General features: G+C 34.1%; 1 protein-coding gene across 2 annotated transcripts; it reads right to left on the reverse strand.

The window, feature by feature from the left end:
• Positions 1 to 511: 511 nt before the first annotated feature.
• On the reverse strand, positions 512 to 23,731 carry LOC138305428 (ras-related protein Rab-8A). Of its 2 annotated transcripts, XM_069245651.1 has the most exons (8): positions 23,504 to 23,731; positions 19,819 to 19,879; positions 18,808 to 18,868; positions 18,474 to 18,551; positions 17,965 to 18,054; positions 17,045 to 17,161; positions 9,012 to 9,029; positions 512 to 6,816 (listed from the first exon to the last, which is right to left on the reverse strand). In XM_069245651.1, exons 1-8 carry the CDS (start codon positions 23,625 to 23,627, stop codon positions 6,724 to 6,726), a joined length of 642 nt encoding a protein of 213 aa, XP_069101752.1. In that variant the 5' UTR covers positions 23,628 to 23,731; the 3' UTR covers positions 512 to 6,723. The 2 variants fall into 2 exon arrangements, with proteins under 2 accessions (XP_069101752.1, XP_069101753.1); XM_069245652.1 differs by lacking the exon at positions 9,012 to 9,029 and having other exon boundaries at positions 23,504 to 23,725.
• Positions 23,732 to 24,224: the final 493 nt, after the last annotated feature.

Consider the following 24,224-nt stretch of genomic DNA (forward strand, 5'->3'; position numbering starts at 1 on the left):
ATAGTCAATACTAATGCCAACTGGACAGAGGCAACTTCATGTTGCATTTGCCTCTGTGTAGTTGGCATTCATATTCGCTATGAATGCCAACTGAAAGATGTTCAATGCTTATGTTTATATTTGGCTACAAATTTTATGCTGAAATGCCAAATAATTTTGCATCTAGAGTGAATTATAAATTCGTTGTCATCAAGGATGGAACAGCCATTTGAACAGCCGTGATCGCTCGCACGACAATTGTGAGGTTAATGATAATGACGTCATGATGAGCGATTGAAGTTCATAGTTTATATGACTACCAACTGCTCTTGGTTAAGTTATATAGTGGGACTGCATTGAAAATGTAAATACCTGGGTATACTTGAATGAACTAGTATGTGGCTCCATCTAGGAGAAAATACAATCTTACAGTGGTGGAATTCACTGGGGTATTATATGATAATTATAAGACATTGTTTGATTTCAGGTAACTTACCGTATATAATTAGGAGAAAGAATATATAAAAACATGTTAAGAATAGACTTTTATTTATTCATTAAATAATTCATAATTCACATCTCCTACATAGAAATCAGCATTACTCTGTTATCGCACATGTGATCAATCACATGATCTAAATCACATGATATATAAGTCACATGACCAGCAATGATATCTGTTGAGGACAACAGAGCATATACATACAAAATGGTGAACTTCTCAAAAACGTAACATTTCTACCACTCAATTAATGTAAGCAGTGCTGTACAAAGTATGCGTATATACAAAAACTCATCAACATTTCAAAGTCAGCATGTGATATCGCAAAGGATTTTGGGTAAAATTGATCACATGATGTCCATATGTAGGCATGACGATGTGTTGAGCGTGTTGATTGCAGGATTTATTGAGTACAGAGATGATTGACCTTGTACAAAAATACTGATACAACCTGTTTATAGTTGGCTTGAATAATAAACATAGGGAAATGGCTGCTGTGTGAAAAATGTCTGAAACATAGAATGCCTGCTGTGTGAAAAATGTCTAAAACATATAATACCTGCTGTATGAAAAAGTCCTTAAAATGAAACAAATTATTCCAGACTTTTAACGTCAAGTAAAAATACATGACTGTATAAGATGAATAGATTGATAACCACAATTGTGTGTAATAATATTTTTCTCAACAGAAACTACATCATAAGATTGGTATCCAGAAGTGTATGACAGCTATTACTGAACACCAGGTCCATTCATGGCCGATATATATCTGATCTGAATGTTTACATATAAATCAATAGGATTCAGGAAGTTATACAAATCAAGGAGCTATGTATTACATAACAGTCAGACAGGACAATCTGGTATGCATGGTCTTTATAGACAGTTTGATAAATGGTCGGTATACACAGGTTTTGTACGATTCTCAGTATAAAATTCTGTATAATGGTTGTTATAAAGAGGTTTTGCTGTACACAACAAGTGTCAATATTTACATTTAAACACAAACTTAACTGACCTTTTTACAATGACCTTTCACCCCAGTTTTGACAAGTCTCAACAACCTTGATACCTTCCAGTCATATATTCAGATAAAAAAACACCATGTCAGAAACGCGACCTGACCCATCACACTACAGTATAGAGAGGAACTTCCTGTTGATTACTCTAGAACCAAGATAAACCCCACTCACAGAAATTACCTTGGAGATTGGACTAGTTCAATGTGATAGTATTACATTTAGGAGACATTCCCTCGTTGTTTGAACTACGTTCGATGAAGTGTCCCTCCTATTGGAAAACATTTGTATTCTGTCTTCACATACCACAGAGTTATCTCCCTTTTGTATTCTGTCTTCACATACCACAGAGTTATCTCCCTTTTGTATTCTGTCTTCACATACCACAGAGTTATCTCCCTTTTGTATTCTGTCTTCACATACTACAGAGTTATCTCCCTTTTGTATTCTGTCTTCACATACCACAGGGTTATCTCCCTTTTGTATTCTGTCTTCACATACTATAGAGTTATCTCCCTTTTGTATTCTGTCTTCACATACCACAGGGTTATCTCCCTTTTGTATTCTGTCTTCACATACCACAGGGTTATCTCCCTTTTATATTATGTCTTCACATACCACAGGGTTATCTCCCTTTTGTATTCTGTCTTCACATACTTTAAAGTTATCTCCCATTTGTTTTCTGTCTTAACATACCACAGAGTTATCTCCCTTCTGGGTAGATACAGATTAATTGCGACGTTATACTTTGTGAGCCAACATAACATTGTTTTCTATGAAAAATCTTATGTTGAATTTGAGAAATCGTGACGAAACAATCAGTACCTTACTGCAAGGGCAGGTTTTTCTGTAATATGCAAATTCATGATAACATTACTTACAAGGAAACTTCTGTGTTTGTGAGGAGTGTGACTGTGTACTGTAAGGCATTTCTATTGGTCAAAGTAAAAGGTCAAAGGTTAAGACAATTCATGAACAAAATAATAAGCATTTTAAGAAACAAAACTAAGTGACATTTATCAAAATTAAATAAATTTTATACAAAACAGGAAATAAATTCAACAGGATAAAATAATGGAAACCATGGAAACAACGTTGCATTAAAATATCAACCACAATATACCCACAAACCTGTCCACCCTATCTACCCATTGTTAGGCCTTTCTATCTTTTATCAAGCCTTACCCATTCTACGTTCAGAGGGAAGTACAGGTTTATTGCATAATCAGGACAAACAAAGCTTTTTAATGACAAAACCTCAGTATAACTTATGGTGATAAATATTTAGAATTTAACAAAGATGATAACCATGATTCCTTTGTTCCTTCAATATCTTACTAATGGTCAATTTGATAATCAGGACAACGATTCAGAGTAATAATCTAAACACTAAGGCAGTCACCCAAGTTCAGGCCTCTAAGCTATGGACAAATGCTTAAACTGTGGTCTGAAGTCATCTTGCATACTACAAATTACAATTTGATGCTGAATTTAACAATATGGGCGAATGCACCTTAATCTAGTTCTCAGTAATTATAAAAATCTATGTTTGTATGTATTACTAATTAAAACTGTGTTGGTGGTTGGTTATGTAGATCACTTAATGATCAGTGTTATTGTTGTAACAAAATGAGACAAAACCATTAAAATTGATCACAAGATATAACACTTCTAGTACATAACTAATGCCCCAAGCTCCACTAATTACCTATCACACTCGCTGTACACCTAAACAAAGAATACACAACTTTTAAATATTTCACACAAAAATAAAATCCTACTTCAAAGTACTTTGATAGCATTATGGTGGGTCAGTTCATACATCATATTGACCATGGTCATTATATAATTACTTACCAATCATATGTCATAATTTGGGCCCAGTTTCATGAACATTTCTTATCTTTAAAGATGCTCCAACGCTGACAATTTTTTTCACTATCAAAAATAGGAGCAGACGATTTAGTATTTTTCTTCAGTTACAAAAAATACTTACTTTACACCATTACCACCATCGAAAAGTTTGAGCTTCTAATTTTACTTTAAGTTGAAAATATCTTCAAGGAATTCATGAACTCAAAATTCCCCACAGGAAAGTATTACTGAAGTTAAGGGAAAAAACTTAAGTTAAGGAGCCTTCCTTAAAATCTGTAATGCTTTCCTATGGAGAACCCTAAGTTAAAAAATCTTCATGAAACTGGGGCCAGGAGGTTAAGAAGATTTCTTGTGCTCTTAATTACTTAGAAATAACCATGACACAACTCACTAGACTTGTGAACAGATGTAGATGTTGTAATCACCATTGCCAGTTTCTTGTATCTGCATGCCATGTGTGATGTGTTACAATTGACACATGTTTAATATCAATTCAGATAAATTATAGCTTACACATCCTTAACATGATCATTATCAGTAATTGATTAAAACCTGCTACATTCTGACAACAGACCATTCGTGAAAGTATCAGATTAATGGAAGCACAAACAAATATAAACTTTGAAAATACATGTAGGACATGTTACAAAAGCTATATAAGTAACTGAAATAATCATGAACTCTACAATTGACTACCATCTACCTACTTCTTACAATGCCACACACAACCAACGTCATGTTCAGAGAACTTATATACTTGTATTTATTACAGAGTTCTCTGCCTTATCACGTCTTTAGTTCTCCAAACAATGGGTGGTATTACTCTCAAACTATCAATGCTAATGTAACTATAAACACACAAGAGCAGATACTGAATAGGCGATTATTTTCGCAGGGGAGATATTTCATCAATTTCGGCAGATATTGCTAAGGTTGCAAAAATTTGATCCTCAAAATATTTAGGATTTGATAAAATACATTTATATATACCAGCAGGTACATATACCCTTATAGACAATTCATACAATTTAAAAACTGGCAAATATTAATTAATTGTCCAGATTTTAGTAAAAATTGCAACATTTGACCTGTGGAAATAATCGCCTGACTGGTAACTCAGTTCAACATAAAATAAATACTACTGACAAGACAATTTATGTTTTTTAACATCAGTATGAATGAGAAGTATCCCACTCCCTACAAGTTATCTCCCCTCGCTACAAGTTACCCCCCTCCTCTTTCTTCAAATTATCTTCTTCCCTCCCTCTACAAGTTATCTTCCTTTCTACAAATTATCTCCCCTCTTTACAAGTTATTCCCCTCTTTACCTGTTATCTTCCCTTTCTACAAGTTATTTCCCCTCTCTATGAGTTATCCCCTATTTCTACAAATTACCTCCCCTCTCTCTACAAGCTATCCCCTCTTTCTACAAATTATCTCCCCTTTCTTCAAATTATCTCCCTTCTCTACACTCATATAATAACCGTAGGATGCTAAAAGGACAAAATCATAAAGACAAAATAAACATCACTACACTACTCTACTACATGTTGTTCCTACGAGAGATACACAGCACCTAGTCAACACTCAAGACAGCAACCTACTGGTCTAGTCAACAAAATAAATAATTATCAGTACAGAATAGACAGCCAAGAAACAACCTGTTAAGCATGGGTTTTTCGGTCAGTAATTTGAAAACTGGTCATTAAGTGTCACTGTTGACAATGTATTAACTTCAGCATGAACAGTAATAAACAGATAAATGTTATAATTAACTTACCACCGAACAAATAAACGATCAAGTAAAATGGGCTATAATGTTAAAAACATAAAAATCAGAATAATATTCAATCTATATAGGATGAAATAATTACAGAAATGGACAACTGTTTAGCAAATCTTCTGTCTTTATCTTTTAACTCCAGATAGATGTAAATTATTAACCTATCACTGATTTTAATTTTGATCAAATTTATGATTTCATTAAATTGTAAACTTGATTCAAGCACAATATCATCTCAATCTTAAAATCAAATTTTTTAAATCGGATCAGATCTTTGCTACTGATTCTCCGCTCTTGGTTTTTTAATTATCAGTTATAAATATCAATTTCATAAGATGTTAAATTTCTTATTGATGTCTGGTTATCTATGTGTAGGTAGGGGATGAGAATACTTGATATATGATGACCAGTGTGAGTAATATTTAATGATGATGATTTGATGGTGTAAAACAAGCCTGAGGTCCCTACAGCAAGGCAAGCATCGTACATAATTACAGGTACAATTTCTCAATATCAGTTCCATGTGGATAATTTTATCTAAAACAACCATACCCAAGTATGACTGACAAGATCCCTTCCCCAGAGTTAGGCCCACCTTTCGGCCATGCTTGGCAGATAATCATCTCCCCAAACCAGGATTGGTATTAAGAGCTAAACTAATTAACAATACATAGTTAAGCCCTGTAGATAATAGGCTCAGCCCTTCCTATACCACCATGAGAGATATACTCCGCCCCCATGCATAATTATGATTGAGAGACAGACTCAATCCCATCCATAATAGGCAGATAAACAACACCACATATTATAATTGAGATAGACTCCGCCTCAATCTATAATAGGCAGATAAGCTCTGTCCCTAATTATCATCGAGATAAAGACTCTTCCATCACACATACTAGGCTGATAAGCTAGCTATGCCCCTAATCATGAGAAAGAATCTAATCCAACCCACAAACACAAGTTATATGATTTAGGTGAAATCTGCAGGAAGATTTTTCATTCAACCGAAGTTAACATTTTAAGCATGATATATAACTAATAAAAGTGACTTTGTTAAGCACAATTTGACGTCATCAGCCTTAATATTGGTGAGAGTCCCTCATGCTGATGTCAGTCTCAAAATATCTCTAATGTCGACTATGATGTCACCCTGCTGTGATGTCACCCTGCTGTGATGTCATCCTGCTGTGATGTCACCCTGCTGTGATGTCATCCTGCTGTGATGTCACCTCTCCAGTTATCCTCACATACTCTCCATCAGTGAAGAAAACATTGAATGTTTAAGTCGCACCAAGTGAAACAATATTATCTCCATTTTCTTCAGAAAAGGCTCATGGGGTCAAGGGTCAAACAAACTAATAGAGTGATCTCCCTTTAAGATACAATAAAAGAACTCTCCATTGTGAAGATCAGGTTTAGTACATTTGACCTGGTTCTACCACACAGAAAGGTCATACCATCCTCTGCTCCTTGGTACAACTCAACAGAAATACCGCAAAGCCAATCAATGGTCCTAGGGGTATCACATGATAGTTATTATCCAATCAGAACACATCTAACATTCAGAGTATGGTACATCGCCATCTTGATGTTTTTTGTTGTGGTTTTTCTTTGAGGTTCACACCACCGCCTTTATTCTGTGCACTGGACGCTTCCTGTAAACAAGATGGGTGACAATGAATAATGGGAATAATTTGTGTGCTTTAACAATAGACAACAACACACATACTGTACACAGTAGTAAATCATATATAATACACCTCTAGTGGACTACAGACAAATTACCTAGAGTACTGGTCATTTTATAAATCCAACTCAAACACATGATAAAAGGAGTCTTACACACTTATTATGGTAATTCAAACATTTAAGCAACTTTTCATACGTAACTACCTTATACACAAGGTTACATAAGGTTACTCTCCAAGTCAGTTTTATCTATTTAGAACATTTATACCAATACATGTGTATACAGGTCTGATTTTAATTCACTTTTATGATATAATTAATTCAAAATACTGTAAACCAACGTTCTCTCTTGGCAACTTGTTAACTAATTTTGCGATTCTAAATCAAGTTTGCTGAGATAAATTTTTACAAACGCTAAAATTGAAATATCTTCCAATATCATCAAAGTAATTAATACTTTGCAGAAATTTTCACAAACTGACTGATATTGTGAAGTAGATTGCCATGTAATTGCATTTATGTGCAACAAATTTTCTCCACAGCTGTTGTAAAGAGAAAATCACAAAATATTCTCCCACAAAGTTAATTAACTATATACAGTATAGGTGTAAAATATTGATAGGGTCGATATAAATCACAATCAAGGTAATCAAGTCAGTTGATCAGAATAGCACAACAAAGAAAGCCATTAAAATACAGTAGTTTCCAGATTCCAAAACGTCGTAGGTAATGTACAATTTACTGTCAATGAGTCTCACCATCTGGTCATTGTGACATCACAAAAATCATGTAAAAAGATGGTGTCAGAATCACTTAAAGATGAGACAAATTGACATCAAATTGATCGTTTTGGTATCTCAAAATTGAGTCTTATGAACAACATACAATAAATTACAAATATAGACAAGAATGATTGTTTTATCTCCCTTTAAAAAGATACAATTTACCTTCCTTGAAATTTCTTATTTTTCGATGACACAAAGTTAGTAATAGTATTTGTATTATTATTTTTGTAGATATATATATGTGAAGATAGGATATCAATGTACAGATAAAAATGAAACAGAACTATAAATTCTTAGTATATATGGTAAGTCCTCTCGGAGATGTAGATGTAAAGCATTAAATGAAAAACTGAAATATGTAACTGGATAGCATGATATTCTAGATATATATAATGTTAAGTAATAGGTATAATGCATGGAATGTTATAAAGAAAAGGTTAGTTTATATATATGTTACTACGAATGATTAAAATACCAGATAATTATCATCAGATGGTTAGATATGTACATGTTAATCTGACAAATGATCCAAGATGATACCCATCAGTATTAAGTCCTACCTGAAGTATTTCTAAGTGATATATCACATTTAGGGTTATTTTGATTGAATTAATGGAACATGTTATCTCTTTATCTTCTCATGATGGTTTAGTAAATTAATTAATTTTGGTTTCTAGAAAATTTTAATTAGAACCATAATCAAGTTATTCAAAGAAATAAGATAAGTCCTGGATAAGATCTTTAGTTTTAGGTAATATAGCATTCTTTCAAATATTAAAATCATCCCCTAGATGACTTAAGAAACTATCTCCCTATGATGACATAAGGATTTATCCCCGTTTATGACATCAGAATTTATCTCCCCTTTATGACATAAGAATTTATCTCCTCTTGATGACATAAGAATTTATCTCCCTTTGATGACATAATAATTTATCTCCCTTTGATACATTGGAACTGGTTTGTAGGAGTTGGTACATTAATTAAGGTCTAGTCTGATTACTAATTACGTAATAATGAGGGTTTACGTAATTTTTTATTAATGATCGAGTTATTCTCCATTAAACAATTTCAATATTATAGAATGTTGAAACAGTTCTTTTGATCAGATCAAACACTGCCAGATGCCTAACCAAATAAGTTGTATAACTTATTTTGTAATCAATGTTAAGGAAATAAAGTTTATTTTAAATATGGTGAAAATAACAGACAAATGGTAGTACTATCTAACAATAAAACTGAAGACTTTGTTCATGATGACCAGCAATGTCATGAACTTTGACCTTATAATCAGATTAAATGTTTATATCGAGAAGCCAAAGAAAGTATATTAGAAGGTCAGAGGTTAAATTGGAAAGATCAAAAGTAATTCTCACTGTTATTCTGTTCCTTTCCTGGGAAAAACAACAGGGACAAAGGTCAAAGGTTATTCAACCAGGGTAAGGAGGAGATTTCATCAATAGAAGATTAGTAACATGACACATAAATAAAGGTCTTATCATTCTTAAGTTTGGTAACAGTCTGTTCTAATACAAACAGTAAAACTGCTTCAAGTGACATGACACAAATGTAAAGGTCTTATGTTTGGTAACAGTCTGTTCTAGTATAAACGGTAAAACTGCTTCAAGTGACATGGCATAAATGTAAAGGTCTTACATAAATGTAAAGGTCTTTGTTTGGTAACAGTCTGTTCTAGTATAAACTGTAAAACTGCTTCAAGTGACATAACATAAATGTAAAGGTCTTGTTTGGTAACAGTCTGTTCTAGTACAAACGGTAAAACTGCTTCAAGTGACATGACATAAATGTAAAGGTCTTATGTTTGGTAACAGTCTGTTCTAGTACAAACGGTAAAACTGCTTCAAGTGACATGGCATAAATGTAAAGGTCTTATGTTTGGTAACAGTCTGTTCTAGTACAAACTGTAAAACTGCTTCAAGTGACATGACACAGACGTAAAGTCTTATGTTTGGTAACAGTCTGTTCTAGTACAAACTGTAAAACTGCTTCAAGTGACATGACACAGACGTAAAGGTCTTATGTTTGGTAACAGTCTGTTCTAGTACAAACGGTAAAACTGCTTCAAGTGACATGACATAAATGTAAAGGTCTTATGTTTGGTAACAGTCTGTTCTAGTACAAACGGTAAAACTGCTTCAAGTGACATGACACAGACGTAAAGGTCTTATGTTTGGTAAAAGTCTGTTCTAGTACAAACTGTAAAACTGCTTCAAGTGACATAACACAGGTAACAGTCTGTTCTAGTACAAACGGTAAAACTGCTTCAAGTGACATGACACAGACGTAAAGGTCTTATGTTTGGTAACAGTCTGTTCTAGTACAAACGGTAAAACTGCTTCAAGTGACATGACACAGATGTAAAGGTCTTATGTTTGGTAACAGTCTGTTCTAGTACAAACAGTAAAACTGCTTCAAGTGACATGACATAAATGTAAAGGTCTTACGTTTGGTAACAGTCTGTTCTAGTACAAACTGTAAAAACTGCTTCAAGTGACATGACACAGACGTAAAGGTCTTATGTTTGGTAACAGTCTGTTCTATAGTACAAACAGTAAAACTGCTTCAAGTGACATGACACAGATGTAAAGGTCTTATGTTTGGTAAACAGTCTGTTCTAGTACAAACGGTAAAACTGCTTCAAGTGACATGATACAGAGTAAAGTCTTATGTTTGGTAACAGTCTGTTCTAGTACAAACAGTAAAACTGCTTCAAGTGACATGACACAGACTAAAAGTCTTATGTTTGGTAAAGTCTGTTCTAGTAAACGTAAAACTGCTTCAAGTGACATGACACAGACGTAAAGTCTTATGTTTGGTAACAGTCTGTTCTAGTACAAACAGTAAAACTGCTTCAAGTGACATGACACAGACGTAAAGTCTTATGTTTGGTAACAGTCTGTTCTAGTACAAACGGTAAAACTGCTTCAAGTGACATGACACAGACGTAAAAGTCTTATGTTTGGTAACAGTCTGTTCTAGTACAAACTGTAAAACTGCTTCAAGTGACATGACACAGACGTAAAAGTCTTGTTTGGTAAAAGTCTGTTCTAGTACAAACAGTAAAACTGCTTCAAGTGACATGACACAGACGTAAAGATCTTATGTTTGGTAACAGTCTGTTCTAGTACAAACAGTAAAACTGCTTCAAGTGACATGACACAGACGTAAAAGTCTTATGTTTGGTAACAGTCTGTTCTAGTATAAACAGTAAAACTGCTTCAAGTGACATGACACAGACGTAAAGATCTTATGTTTGGTAACAGTCTGTTCTAGTACAAACAGTAAAACTGCTTCAAGTGACATGACACAGATGTAAAGGTCTTATGTTTGGTAACTGTCTGTTCTAGTACAAACGGTAAAACTGCTTCAAGTGACATGACACAGACGTAAAGGTCTTATGTTTGGTAACAGTCTGTTCTAGTATAAACAGTAAAACTGCTTCAAGTGACATGACACAGACGTAAAGGTCTTATGTTTGGTAAAAGTCTGTTCTAGTACAAACGGTAAAACTGCTTCAAGTGACATGACATAAATGTAAAGGTCTTATGTTTGGTAACAGTCTGTTCTAGTACAAACAGTAAAACTGCTTCAAGTGACATGACACAGACGTAAAGTCTTATGTTTGGTAAAAGTCTGTTCTAGTACAAACAGTAAAACTGCTTCAAGTGACATGACACAGACGTAAAGGTCTTATGTTTGGTAACAGTCTGTTCTAGTACAAACGGTAAAACTGCTTCAAGTGACATGACACAGAAATGTAAAGTCTTATGTTTGGTAACAGTCTGTTCTAGTACAAACAGTAAAACTGCTTCAAGTGACATGACACAGACGTAAAGTCTTATGTTTGGTAACAGTCTGTTCTAGTACAAACTGTAAAACTGCTTCAAGTGACATGACATAAATGTAAAGGTCTTATGTTTGGTAACAGTCTGTTCTAGTACAAACGGTAAAACTGCTTCAAGTGACATGACACAGACGTAAAGGTCTTATGTTTGGTAACAGTCTGTTCTAGTACAAACAGTAAAACTGCTTCAAGTGACATGACACAGAAATGTAAAGGTCTTATGTTTGGTAACAGTCTGTTCTAGTACAAACGGTAAAACTGCTTCAAGTGACATGACATAAATGTAAAGGTCTTACGTTTGGTAACAGTCTGTTCTAGTACAAACAGTAAAACTGCTTCAAGTGACATGACACAGACGTAAAAGTCTTATGTTTGGTAACAGTCTGTTCTAGTACAAACGGTAAAACTGCTTCAAGTGACATGACACAGACGTAAAAGTCTTATGTTTGGTAACTGTCTGTTCTAGTACAAACAGTAAAACTGCTTCAAGTGACATGACATAAATGTAAAGGTCTTATGTTTGGTAACAGTCTGTTCTAGTACAAACGGTAAAACTGCTTCAAGTGACATGACACAGACGTAAAAGTCTTGTTTGGTAAAAGTCTGTTCTAGTATAAACAGTAAAACTGCTTCAAGTGACATGACACAGACGTAAAAGTCTTGTTTGGTAAAAGTCTGTTCTAGTATAAACAGTAAAACTGCTTCAAGTGACATGATACAGACGTAAAGTCTTATGTTTGGTAACAGTCTGTTCTAGTACAAACAGTAAAACTGCTTCAAGTGACATGACACAAACGTAAAAGTCTTATGTTTGGTAACAGTCTGTTCTAGTACAAACAGTAAAACTGCTTCAAGTGACATGACACAGACGTAAAAGTCTTATGTTTGGTAACAGTCTGTTCTAGTACAAACAGTAAAACTGCTTCAAGTGACATGATACAGACGTAAAGTCTTATGTTTGGTAACAGTCTGTTCTAGTACAAACAGTAAAACTGCTTCAAGTGACATGACACAGACGTAAAGTCTTATGTTTGGTAACAGTCTGTTCTAGTACAAACAGTAAAACTGCTTCAAGTGACATGACACAGACGTAAAGTCTTATGTTTGGTAACAGTCTGTTCTAGTACAAACAGTAAAACTGCTTCAAGTGACATGATACAGACGTAAAGTCTGCTTATGTTTGGTAACTTTTTGTGTCTGTTCTAGTACAAACAGTAAAACTGCTTCAAGTGACATGACACAGACGTAAAGTCTTATGTTTGGTAACAGTCTGTTCTAGTACAAACGTAAAAACTGCTTCAAGTGACATGACAGAGTAAAGTCTTATGTTTGGTAACAGTCTGTTCTAGTACAAAGTAAAACTGCTTCAAGTGACATGACACAACGTAAAGTCTTATGTTTGGTAACTGTCTGTTCTAGTACAAACGGTAAAACTGCTTCAAGTGACATGACACAGACGTAAAGTCTTATGTTTGGTAACAGTCTGTTCTAGTACAAACAGTAAAACTGCTTCAAGTGACATGACACAGACGTAAAGTCTTATGTTTGGTAACAGTCTGTTCTAGTACAAACGGTAAAACTGCTTCAAGTGACATGACATAAATGTAAAGGTCTTACGTTTGGTAACAGTCTGTTCTAGTACAAACAGTAAAACTGCTTCAAGTGACATGACATAAATGTAAAGGTCTTGTTTGGTAACAGTCTGTTCTAGTACAAACAGTAAAACTGCTTTAAAGACATCATTTAGGAAACTCATCGGGATAAAAGATGTTACTACTGTACAATTATGGCCCTCTGTGGAAGGATTCACCAGAGAGAACATAACTCTTTCCAGGGAGACAGTTCTAGATGTATCCTGACACATAAGGACATAATTATTTTATTATAATGAACAAAATTTAAATGAATTCATATAAATTTGTTATTTGTTTGGTTTAAGAACTCATAAAGATGTTTCCCAACAACATTGCTAAATTCTTCAGACTGCAAAAATAAGCAACAGGGATGCCATTGTTGGTTGACTTTGCAGACTATTTCCACTTCCAGTCATGCGTAAAGGTTCCAAGGGGTAATTTCCCTGGGGTTATTCCCCTAGCCTACCAATTTTGAGGAGATGTCATGTGATCAAGTTTAATCCAATCAGAACATTCTAAATGAAAGTGATGTATAATAATATATATTATACTGTGACCGATTACAACTAACTTAACCTTAGAAATGATACTAAACCTAGTGAATCAGGTAGTCTCTTTTGGAATTTAAAGCTTTACTTAAAAGACATTAGAAAGATATTCCGAGACCTCAGTCAAGGTCTTAAGCAGTCAATAAATGCTGGTTTATCCGACACTCTGATAACTAAAACAACTTCTTTAACGATATAATCTGTCTGTAGTTATAGGGTGAGGAATAACCTTCACAGCTAAAGCTACCTGTTATAATCTGTCTGTAGTTATAGGGTGGAGGAATAACCTTCACAGCTAAAGCTACCTGTTATAATCTGTCTTATAGGGTGGAGGAATAACCTTCACAGCTAAAGCTACCTGTTATAATCTGTCTGTAGTTATAGGGTGGAGGAATAACCTTCACAGCTAAAGCTACCTGTTATAATCTGTCTGTAGTTATAGGGTAGAGGAATAACCTTCACAGCTAAAGCTACCTGTTATAATCTGTCTGTAGTTATAGGGGTGGAGGAATAACCTTCACAGCTAAAGCTACCTGTTATAATCTGTCTGTAGTTATAGGGTGGAGGAATAACCTTCACAGCTAAAGCTACCTGTTATAATCTGTCTGTAGTTATAGGGTGGAGGAATAACCTTCACAGCTAAAGCTACCTGTTATAATCTGTCTGTAGTTATAGGGTGGAGGAATAACCTTCACAGCTAAAGCTACCTGTTATAATCTGTCTGTAGTTATAGGGTGGAGGAATAACCTTCACAGCTAAAGCTACCTGTTATAATCTGTCTGTAGTTATAGGGTGGAGGAATAACCTTCACAGCTAAAGCTACCTGTTATAATCTGTCTGTAGTTATAGGGTGGAGGAATAACCTTCACAGCTAAAGCTACCTGTTATAATCTGTCTGTAGTTATAGGGTGGAGGAATAACCTTCACAGCTAAAGCTACCTGTTATAATCTGTCTGTAGTTATAGGGTGGAGGAATAACCTTCACAGCTAAAGCTACCTGTTTATAATCTGTCTGTAGTTATAGGGTGGAGGAATAACCTTCACAGCTAAAGCTACCTGTTATAATCTGTCTGTAGTTATAGGGTGGAGGAATAACCTTCACAGCTAAAGCTACCTGTTATAATCTGTCTGTAGTTATAGGGGAGGAATAACCTTCACAGCTAAAGCTACCTGTTATAATCTGTCTGTAGTTATAGGGTGGAGGAATAACCTTCACAGCTAAAGCTACCTGTTATAATCTGTCTGTAGTTATAGGGTGGAGGAATAACCTTCACAGCTAAAGCTACCTGTTATAATCTGTCTGTAGTTATAGGGTGGAGGAATAACCTTCACAGCTAAAGCTACCTGTTATAATCTGTCTGTAGTTATAGGGTGGAGGAATAACCTTCACAGCTAAAGCTACCTGTTATAATCTGTCTGTAGTTATAGGGTGGAGGAATAACCTTCACAGCTAAAGCTACCTGTTATAATCTGTCTGTAGTTATAGGGTGGAGGAATAACCTTCACAGCTAAAGCTACCTGTTATAATCTGTCTGTAGTTATAGGGTGGAGGAATAACCTTCACAGCTAAAGCTACCTGTTATAATCTGTCTGTAGTTATAGGGTGAGAGGAATAACCTTCACAGCTAAAGCTACCTGTTATAATCTGTCTGTAGTTATAGGGTGGAGGAATAACCTTCACAGCTAAAGCTACCTGTTATAATCTGTCTGTAGTTATAGGGTGGAGGAATAACCTTCACAGCTAAAGCTACCTGTTATAATCTGTCTGTAGTTATAGGGTGGAGGAATAACCTTCACAGCTAAAGCTACCTGTTATAATCTGTCTGTAGTTATAGGGTGGAGGAATAACCTTCACAGCTAAAGCTACCTGTTATAATCTGTCTGTAGTTATAGGGTGGAGGAATAACCTTCACAGCTAAAGCTACCTGTTATAATCTGTCTGTAGTTATAGGGTGGAGGAATAACCTTCACAGCTAAAGCTACCTGTTATAATCTGTCTGTAGTTATAGGGTGGAGGAATAACCTTCACAGCTAAAGCTACCTGTTATAATCTGTCTGTAGTTATAGGGTGGAGGAATAACCTTCACAGCTAAAGCTACCTGTTATAATCTGTCTGTAGTTATAGGGTGGAGGAATAACCTTCACAGCTAAAGCTACCTGTTATAATCTGTCTGTAGTTATAGGGTGGAGGAATAACCTTCACAGCTAAAGCTACCTGTTATAATCTGTCTGTAGTTATAGGGTGGAGGAATAACCTTCACAGCTAAAGCTACCTGTTATAATCTGTCTGTAGTTATAGGGTGGAGGAATAACCTTCACAGCTAAAGCTACCTGTTATAATCTGTCTGTAGTTATAGGGTGGAGGAATAACCTTCACAGCTAAAGCTACCTGTTATAATCTGTCTGTAGTTATAGGGTGGAGGAATAACCTTCACAGCTAAAGCTACCTGTTATAATCTGTCTGTAGTTATAGGGTGGAGGAATAACCTTCACAGCTAAAGCTACCTGTTATAATCTGTCTGTAGTTATAGGGTGGAGGAATAACCTTCACAGCTAAAGCTACCTGTTATAATCTGTCTGTAGTTATAGGGTGGAGGAATAACCTTCACAGCTAAAGCTACCTGTTATAATCTGTCTGTAGTTATAGGGTGGAGGAATAACCTTCACAGCTAAAGCTACCTGTTATAATCTGTCTGTAGTTATAGGGTGGAGGAATAACCTTCACAGCTAAAGCTACCTGTTATAATCTGTCTGTAGTTATAGGGTGGAGGAATAACCTTCACAGCTAAAGCTACCTGTTATAATCTGTCTGTAGTTATAGGGTGGAGGAATAACCTTCACAGCTAAAGCTACCTGTTATAATCTGTCTGTAGTTATAGGGTGGAGGAATAACCTTCACATTCACGATGATAATGATTACAATACGACACAAGACTATATCTACTCAACTACATTATGTTAAAAGTAGGTAGATTACGGTGGCAAATGTAGAAATCAGAAAATTTCATATCATTTGCAACTGGCAGGGTCTTAGCTTGGCAGAAGGTTGCTAATTAAAAGATAATTAAATGCTATACATCACATGTATATCATATATATACAAAATAAAAGATTCCTTGGTTTCAGAATGGTTACTTGATATAAGATAATAAAGAACAGTTTCATATAACACAATGCGGTGTATTTATTATGACAATGAAAAATACATTTTGTTCATATATGATGATCAGAATTAATAGGTCGTTAGGACTAATACCTCATAATTAACAGAATACTGTTTGTACAACTACAGTTTAGAATTATACTACTAATTTGTCTCACAAGGAACACTGATAATAGTGATGATATAAGAAGTTCCATACCAGTTTTTTGTCCATCTTTGCTTTGATGTCCCGTGCCAGTGTGAAGAATGCGTCCTCCACATTGATGCTGGCTTTGGCACTCGTCTCCATGAACTTGATACCATGTTCTATAGCTAACTGTAAACAGATATAATTCAATTGTTTGTTAATTCAAACACAATCTAAATAAAGCTGTAATTCAATTGTTTGTTAATTCAAACAAAATCTAAATTAAGCTGTTCAGGGAATATCAAATAGATAGACATTCATAGAGTCAAACGATGATTTTTTTTATATGTTCATCTGTATTATCATCCTGGATATTCCAGAGGTCACTAAGAACAATACTCATATGTCTACAGAGACTTCCTTTGAAGAGAGTGACACATCCAACTTCATAGTAAATGTATTGTTATTCAATTCTTTTGATGTACATCAAAGGACCAAACTACATATCTCATCTGTTGTCATACAGAGTACTTTCAGTTTTCTTTAACATAGTGCAGGGGTGGATATAACAAGAGTGATAGTAACCCCTGGAATATCAAGGATGCTGTACTATCAGAGAGAATGTAGAATTTGAATGGAGTTATCACCTTAGGGACAATTCCATCTTTGGATATCAGAGTTAGCTCCCCTGCGGGTAGGTATTTATTTGTTACGTCATTATTTTGTGAGAGCAATTCACATTGTTTCTCCAAAAAGAACGTCACAATCAATATCTACCTACAAGGGCAGATAACTCTGTAATATGCAAAGAAGGAATAGTGAGATACTGTACTGTGGGATTCTATTGCATGGTACTGACTATACTGAAAACTGAAAGGGTTATTTATTTATCAACTTTTAAACAGACCATCTTATCACAAAACTTATTTTGATGTACTCATAAAATATAAAGTAGTGTCCTGTGGAGACGTCAGAGTGATCTCCCTTTATACCTGTTCGCCTCGTTCCTTTGAAACCATGCGTTTGTCATTCATATCACACTTGTTGCCTAGAATCATCTTTTCCACATCTTGGGACGCGTGCTACAAACAAACAAGATATCGTAAACAATAATTTCTATCTAAACAAGTATATGTATACCTTTGAACTTTATACCTTATGTTTTAGGAAAATTTCCTTAACTTTAATATTGATATTTGATTCCTACATAGACAATGTCAGAAAGGTTGGCAAGCCTTCCATACCTACAATGTCAGATGCAGACACAAATAGAAAACCTGTATGGCCAGGCAGATGAATAAATGAAACTTTTCTTTACTAGGTTAAAAGAACATTTACCACCTGACTAAATAATAAGTAAATGATTTTTAAATCAAGTTATCAAGTACTTGTAAGAATCAGTGAACATGAATAAATAGTGTAAAGTTTGATTGAACCCTACGTGTGCTTTGAGTAAACAATTATATACTAGGCTATAGGCTACAATATACAGATAACTTACCTCCTCTATATTGCGGATCCAATTCCGTATATTCTCAAATGACTTTTCATTAGTAATATCATAAACTAACATAATACCCTGAAACAGAGAGATACACATTATACAATCTTCAGTGATACAATGTTTGTTTCAAACACACAAATAAAGATAGAGAACCAATACTGATAGATTAGTTTGTATGATTCTGTTGTATTTTTTTCATTATAATACATTAAGAACAATATGAAATGATGATATCAATATTGAGTTTAAATTATATGTGTTCATATATTCTTTCCTGTTATTTAAATATAACTGAAGTGAGACCAAATGTATTCCTTTATCAATGGGTTACCATGGCGCCCCTGTAGTAAGCTGTCGTTATGGTTCGGAACCTCTCCTGTCCCGCTGTGTCCCTGTAAACAATCATACAACACTTACCATTTCATATAAGCATTCATGTCACAATTTGTTAATTGCATAGGGGTATAAACAAATTTTGTAAACTGCATGAATCCACATATGAAACTTACCATAGTTTGCAGACAAAATTTTGTTCATAACCTGATGAAATTCAAAAACAGTCATAATTAATTTTTCAGATTACTTGATAAAATCCAATAAAGTAACGTTAACATATGATTCTATCAAATTGTCAAGTGATTATTTTTTCCAAATCAATATGCAATGTCAATGTCAATAAATAAAGACATATCACTAGTGCTACTGTCAAAATCCATCTCCCTTAATTACAAATACAGGGTATTCATAGAAATATAATTAATTTTTTATTTTTTTTCATAGTAAATCCAACTTTCAGATTGTCAGATTCTTTTTCTTCAAGAATGGAGCGAAAACCTGACGTTAACATGACGTCACAATAGAGATGTCGACGTTGCATATTGATTTAGAAAAAATAATCCACTGGAAAATCAATGGAATCGTACGTTTAAAAGTATCTATATAATCAAGTAATCTGAAATATTAATTATAAGCATTAATTTAACAATTTTTTAACTTCATCGGGTTATGAAATAAATTTTGTTTGCAAACTTTTGTGAGAATCGGCTATGCAGATTCACACAGTTTGCAAACAAAATTTATTTCATACTGCGATGAAGTTTAAAAATAGTGACATCAATGCTTATTTATTCTAAAGATTAAAATTACATTTGAGATTTAGTTACAATATAAAGACTAATCTAAAATTTATAAAATGATGAAATGTTTTAACATCTTATTCTTGGGCAGTGATTGAATAAAGACCTCTTCCTCTAGTGAATTTCTGTTGTATCTTCTCAATTCAAAACGTACAGGACCATGAATGTATAAAAAAAACCCGTCTATAAACCTTCTGTTTACTTACCATATTTGTAATTTAATTTTCTTTCCATCAAGTTCAATTGTCCTAATTTTGAAATCAATACCTGAAAGAAGGAAACAAGGAAATATAGCAATTATCTACACCTTCTACAACAGTACCGTAATTACACCAGACAAAAAGGGAAAAAATGAATGAAATAAAAGTAATTATTTTTAAAGTTCATCCCCTTTTCCTACTAACAAATTATTGTAGAAAAGAGAAAGAAAATATCCTTGAAAAGACTTGAGATGACTATCTATAATAAGCTGAATTGTTGGTAGGGTGAAACAAAATGTACTTTTATGCAAGGAGAAACTGTTTACATCATGAATATAGAGGTGATGAAATGTTGGATTATTATTGGGATATAGAACTGTTTACTTTTTAGTGTACATGTTTTGTACCAAGGTGAAAGACCTGCATAGTACAAGGGACAACATTCTGACACAGTTAAGCACATTTAAAATATTCACACACATGCACCATCAGTAAATGGTGCGATACTCATAGGTATGAATCACCCAATACTAAAACAATGGACCTATCAGTCTGTTAGTGTGTTTCTGTGCATAGTCAGTAACCCTTGTAGCCAAATAGTGAAATTTGTATTCGCTAAAACTTTCAAAATTCAGATGGCAATTTTGACCAGTGACAATAGCCGGCTATACATTACATATGCATATAAAATCTTCCTTGTCTTTCTTTCCTACTAAGTTCTGTATCAAAAGGAGTTCTTTTTGGTATGCGGTTATTTATATTAATTACCTGACAGACATAAAGTGAGAAAACCAAAACTTTTCTTTGTACCTCTACTGGCCGCAGACATATTATCATGCCGTGACTGTTCTCGATTTTTTCCTAAACGTTGTATTCAAATTTAGATTCAGTATACTTTTGTATGTTATTTCCTCTTTAGTTTTTAAAGTACCTTAGAACCTTATTCTTGGTTATCGTTGGTACCTATTACTATGTTATCTCCCCTAAATTTGACTTAATTAAGTACATGACAAAATTAATATTCTAGGTTAACTCAATTTGGCATCACTCAAGGTTACCAATACAAATGTACTTCTATTTTAAACAGGAAATACATCACCTGACTCTGATACATATGATATAATATGGCTTACCCAGCTGGTTTAACACACAGCTTCAGTCAGTGTACAAATTTTGGTTATCTCCTCTTGTTATCTTAGTAATTTCCCAATATTTAACTTAATTAATTACCTCCCCTCGATTTCTAGCTCCCTGTACATTCATGTTCAGGGTTCTCGTTAAAAGCCAGTTGCCGGTAAAAACAGACGTCTATTTCTTTGTTTACAACCAGCTATTTTTGTCAGAAATAAATATTGGCCACCACCGGGGCCTGCGGACCCAACCACCTATTATAAATTTTCAACCATATATTAAAAAACTTAGTGAGAACCCTGATGTTATGTAAATTTAAAGCAGTCTACCCTCTTCCTTTTCTTCCTAGATACCACACACTTAAAACTTTTGTTCCTTATTTTCCTCTTCGTAACCTTTATTCCATATATATAAATTCTTTATCTTGAACTATCTATCACTCTATAATTCTTATCAATTATAAGGAAGATTCAACAGAAGCCATGAATGTGTTTTATCTTAATGTTGATCTCAAACTTATCTTTATTGGTGTCAGATATGATAATAGAATGTGTTTATTTACTAGCTAACTAAAATGTATGACGATGTTGGCCAAGGGAGCCAACTATACATTTTTTTTATTTTATTCACAAATAAACAATGCACCGATCCATCACTCCAATACATTGATGCATCAGTGAAATGTTACAATACAACGGTATCATTTAAAGTTATAAACTTCTAAATCATTTATAAATGGCTGAAAACATGTAAAATCAAAACATATTACATCTGATATAGACGGCTGTATCTCCATTTGCCCACCTGTGAATTTCTCCAGTGCTACTGTACTTATTCCATAATGTTGTGACCCACATATATGTATATGCATGTGCTTTGTATGCATGTGCTTTGTGATATATATATAATTATATATATAGTAAGGGTGTATTTTTTTATAATCTCTACCCAATTAAACAATAACTTATGTTTTATCGTGTATATATGTGTCTAATCAACACAAAATTACATATAAAAAAATTAATTGTTTTGCTTTTGGTGCATACACAATCTGTATTTCATTCCATATAGGGCAGTGAGTGCATAGAGTTTTTTGGGACGCAATTTTTCACATATTTCTTTCTTGAAGTCAATTAAGAAGCTCAAAACTTTCAGTTGTGGTAATGGTGTAAAATAAATAACTTTTGTAAGTGAAGAAAAATACTTATTTGTCTCCTGTCTCTGATAGAGAAAATATTTATTATTTCATTTCTATTTTAATTAAGTGTATCATTTACTATATTACTATAAATATTTTTATGAGGATTACAGTTAATTCAATAATATTAGATGTCGATATTGAGAAACTTGATAATATCGACATCTAGTCTGGCAAGGCTATATGAGTCTTCGCAAATTCCGCTGTTGAAATTAGGCCGAAGTTTGACGCTTAATTACGGAGTGAAAACTTACCAGAATGTCAAAAACCATGTATAGCGTGAATCAGTTGTTATGACAAAATATAAATCCATGGAATAATAACACATGTTGTAGATGACCCATAACAATCAAGTCAAGCACTGTAGAATCTATGTTAAATCCTATTCAAATTTTCGTCATTTCCGGTTCATCAAGTTATAGGACGGTGTATGAAGTGAAAAGATAATATTAGCAATGGTAACCAAGGTTGTTTATATCTATGGAAACAAGTATTTGTTATCAGTTCTGATGAATTCTTTAAATATTTAAATAAACTAATACATTTTAGTTGAAATACTGCAAGATGTTTTGTTGAAAATGATATTTTTACTTTCCGTCACAATGCATTCCTTAATTTGAAACTACCGAGTGAAAATGGCAACCGCGTAGTCTTAAAAATAGTGTTGAAGGTAAAGAAATGTCTAATTTCCGTAAAAAAGTGTAATAGTGACATTTTGGATTTAACATCTTTTGGGATAATTCTTTCAGGATGTGAAAAAGGTTATTGTAAACACAACTTGAAATTTTGAATTTATATCGAGCCCATTTTTGCGCCGTGTGAATACTGCCTCGATTGTTAGAGAGGTTAGACACGACGTAATGATCAAAATTGTCTCCTTGTGCTATATCTCTAAAATTGTTGGAGTAGGGTGCAGTAGGTAATAATAACTTGATATACATGACATGCAGCCTATTAAACATAACCTCTGGAGATATATATTTAATACACTACTTGTGGTTACATGGAGCAATATACTGTTTAACAATTTTCATGAACAATTGCAATAACATAAGCCATGTCCTCCTAATTTCTGTCATCCCTACTATAATATTTTAGGTGTGTGAAACTCAGAATTATACCAACTTTTGTAAAAACTCATCTTACCACTTTATAAACACAGTATGCCACATAGATATATTTGTGTGCAAGGCGAATAAAAAGTAGGGCCGCCTTGTCATGGAGATTATATAACAACACGCAGGATAATCCTAAGGGGGAGATACAATCTGGGCCTAGACACAACAAACTTTACACTGGAGGCGAGTATTCATGGGGAGTTGAGTCATAAGGGGTTGTGGGGGTTTTACCAAAATCACAAACCTATTGTGGAGATAAATGTTGAGTTGAAGGCATCCTCGGAGAAACGAAACAGAACACAAGTTTTCCCGACACCAGAATCTCCGATAAGTAACAACTTGAATAAGTAGTCGTATGTCTTGGCCATCTTGTGAACCTGTTAAAAACTGTGTAACTAGTCTTTCGACGGATACACCCTCATTTACATAAAGACGAGTGACGTAGGCGAGGTATCCACTTCCGGGTTCCTTGATCACAAAAATGTTTTGTCTCAACGACTTTAAAGTAAGAATTCAGTAGAGCGTCTAATGAACCACGATGTCAATACATTCGGATGGTGTCATGGGTTAACTTTAAATACATGGAAAAAGCAAAAACATTCCGAGTATATGATTACAACTTGTTCTAAAGTGAAAGTTTATAACAACATTTAAAGTGTTTTTTTTACTCAGTCACATGTTCCAATTCATAAACTTATGTCATCATTTGCGTAGTTCTGAACTCAACATTGGTAAAATCCCTAGACAGACAGGAAATAGAATTGTCAATCGAACACGGTTCAATACGTATGAGTCATGCACCCCTTTTCACACTTCAATAAAATTCACTTTGATTGTTTACCGATGATATCAGCTGTTATTGTTGTGTGTGATACGACATTGTCATTACAAACATCCGAACTGATAAAGGAACTTAACATGTGCGTGTGATTTAAAGCTAATTTACAATAGTCAGGACATCCCGC

Source organism: Argopecten irradians, chromosome 13 (genome assembly GCF_041381155.1).
Source record: "Argopecten irradians isolate NY chromosome 13, Ai_NY, whole genome shotgun sequence".
NCBI classification, from domain to species: domain Eukaryota; kingdom Metazoa; phylum Mollusca; class Bivalvia; order Pectinida; family Pectinidae; genus Argopecten; species Argopecten irradians.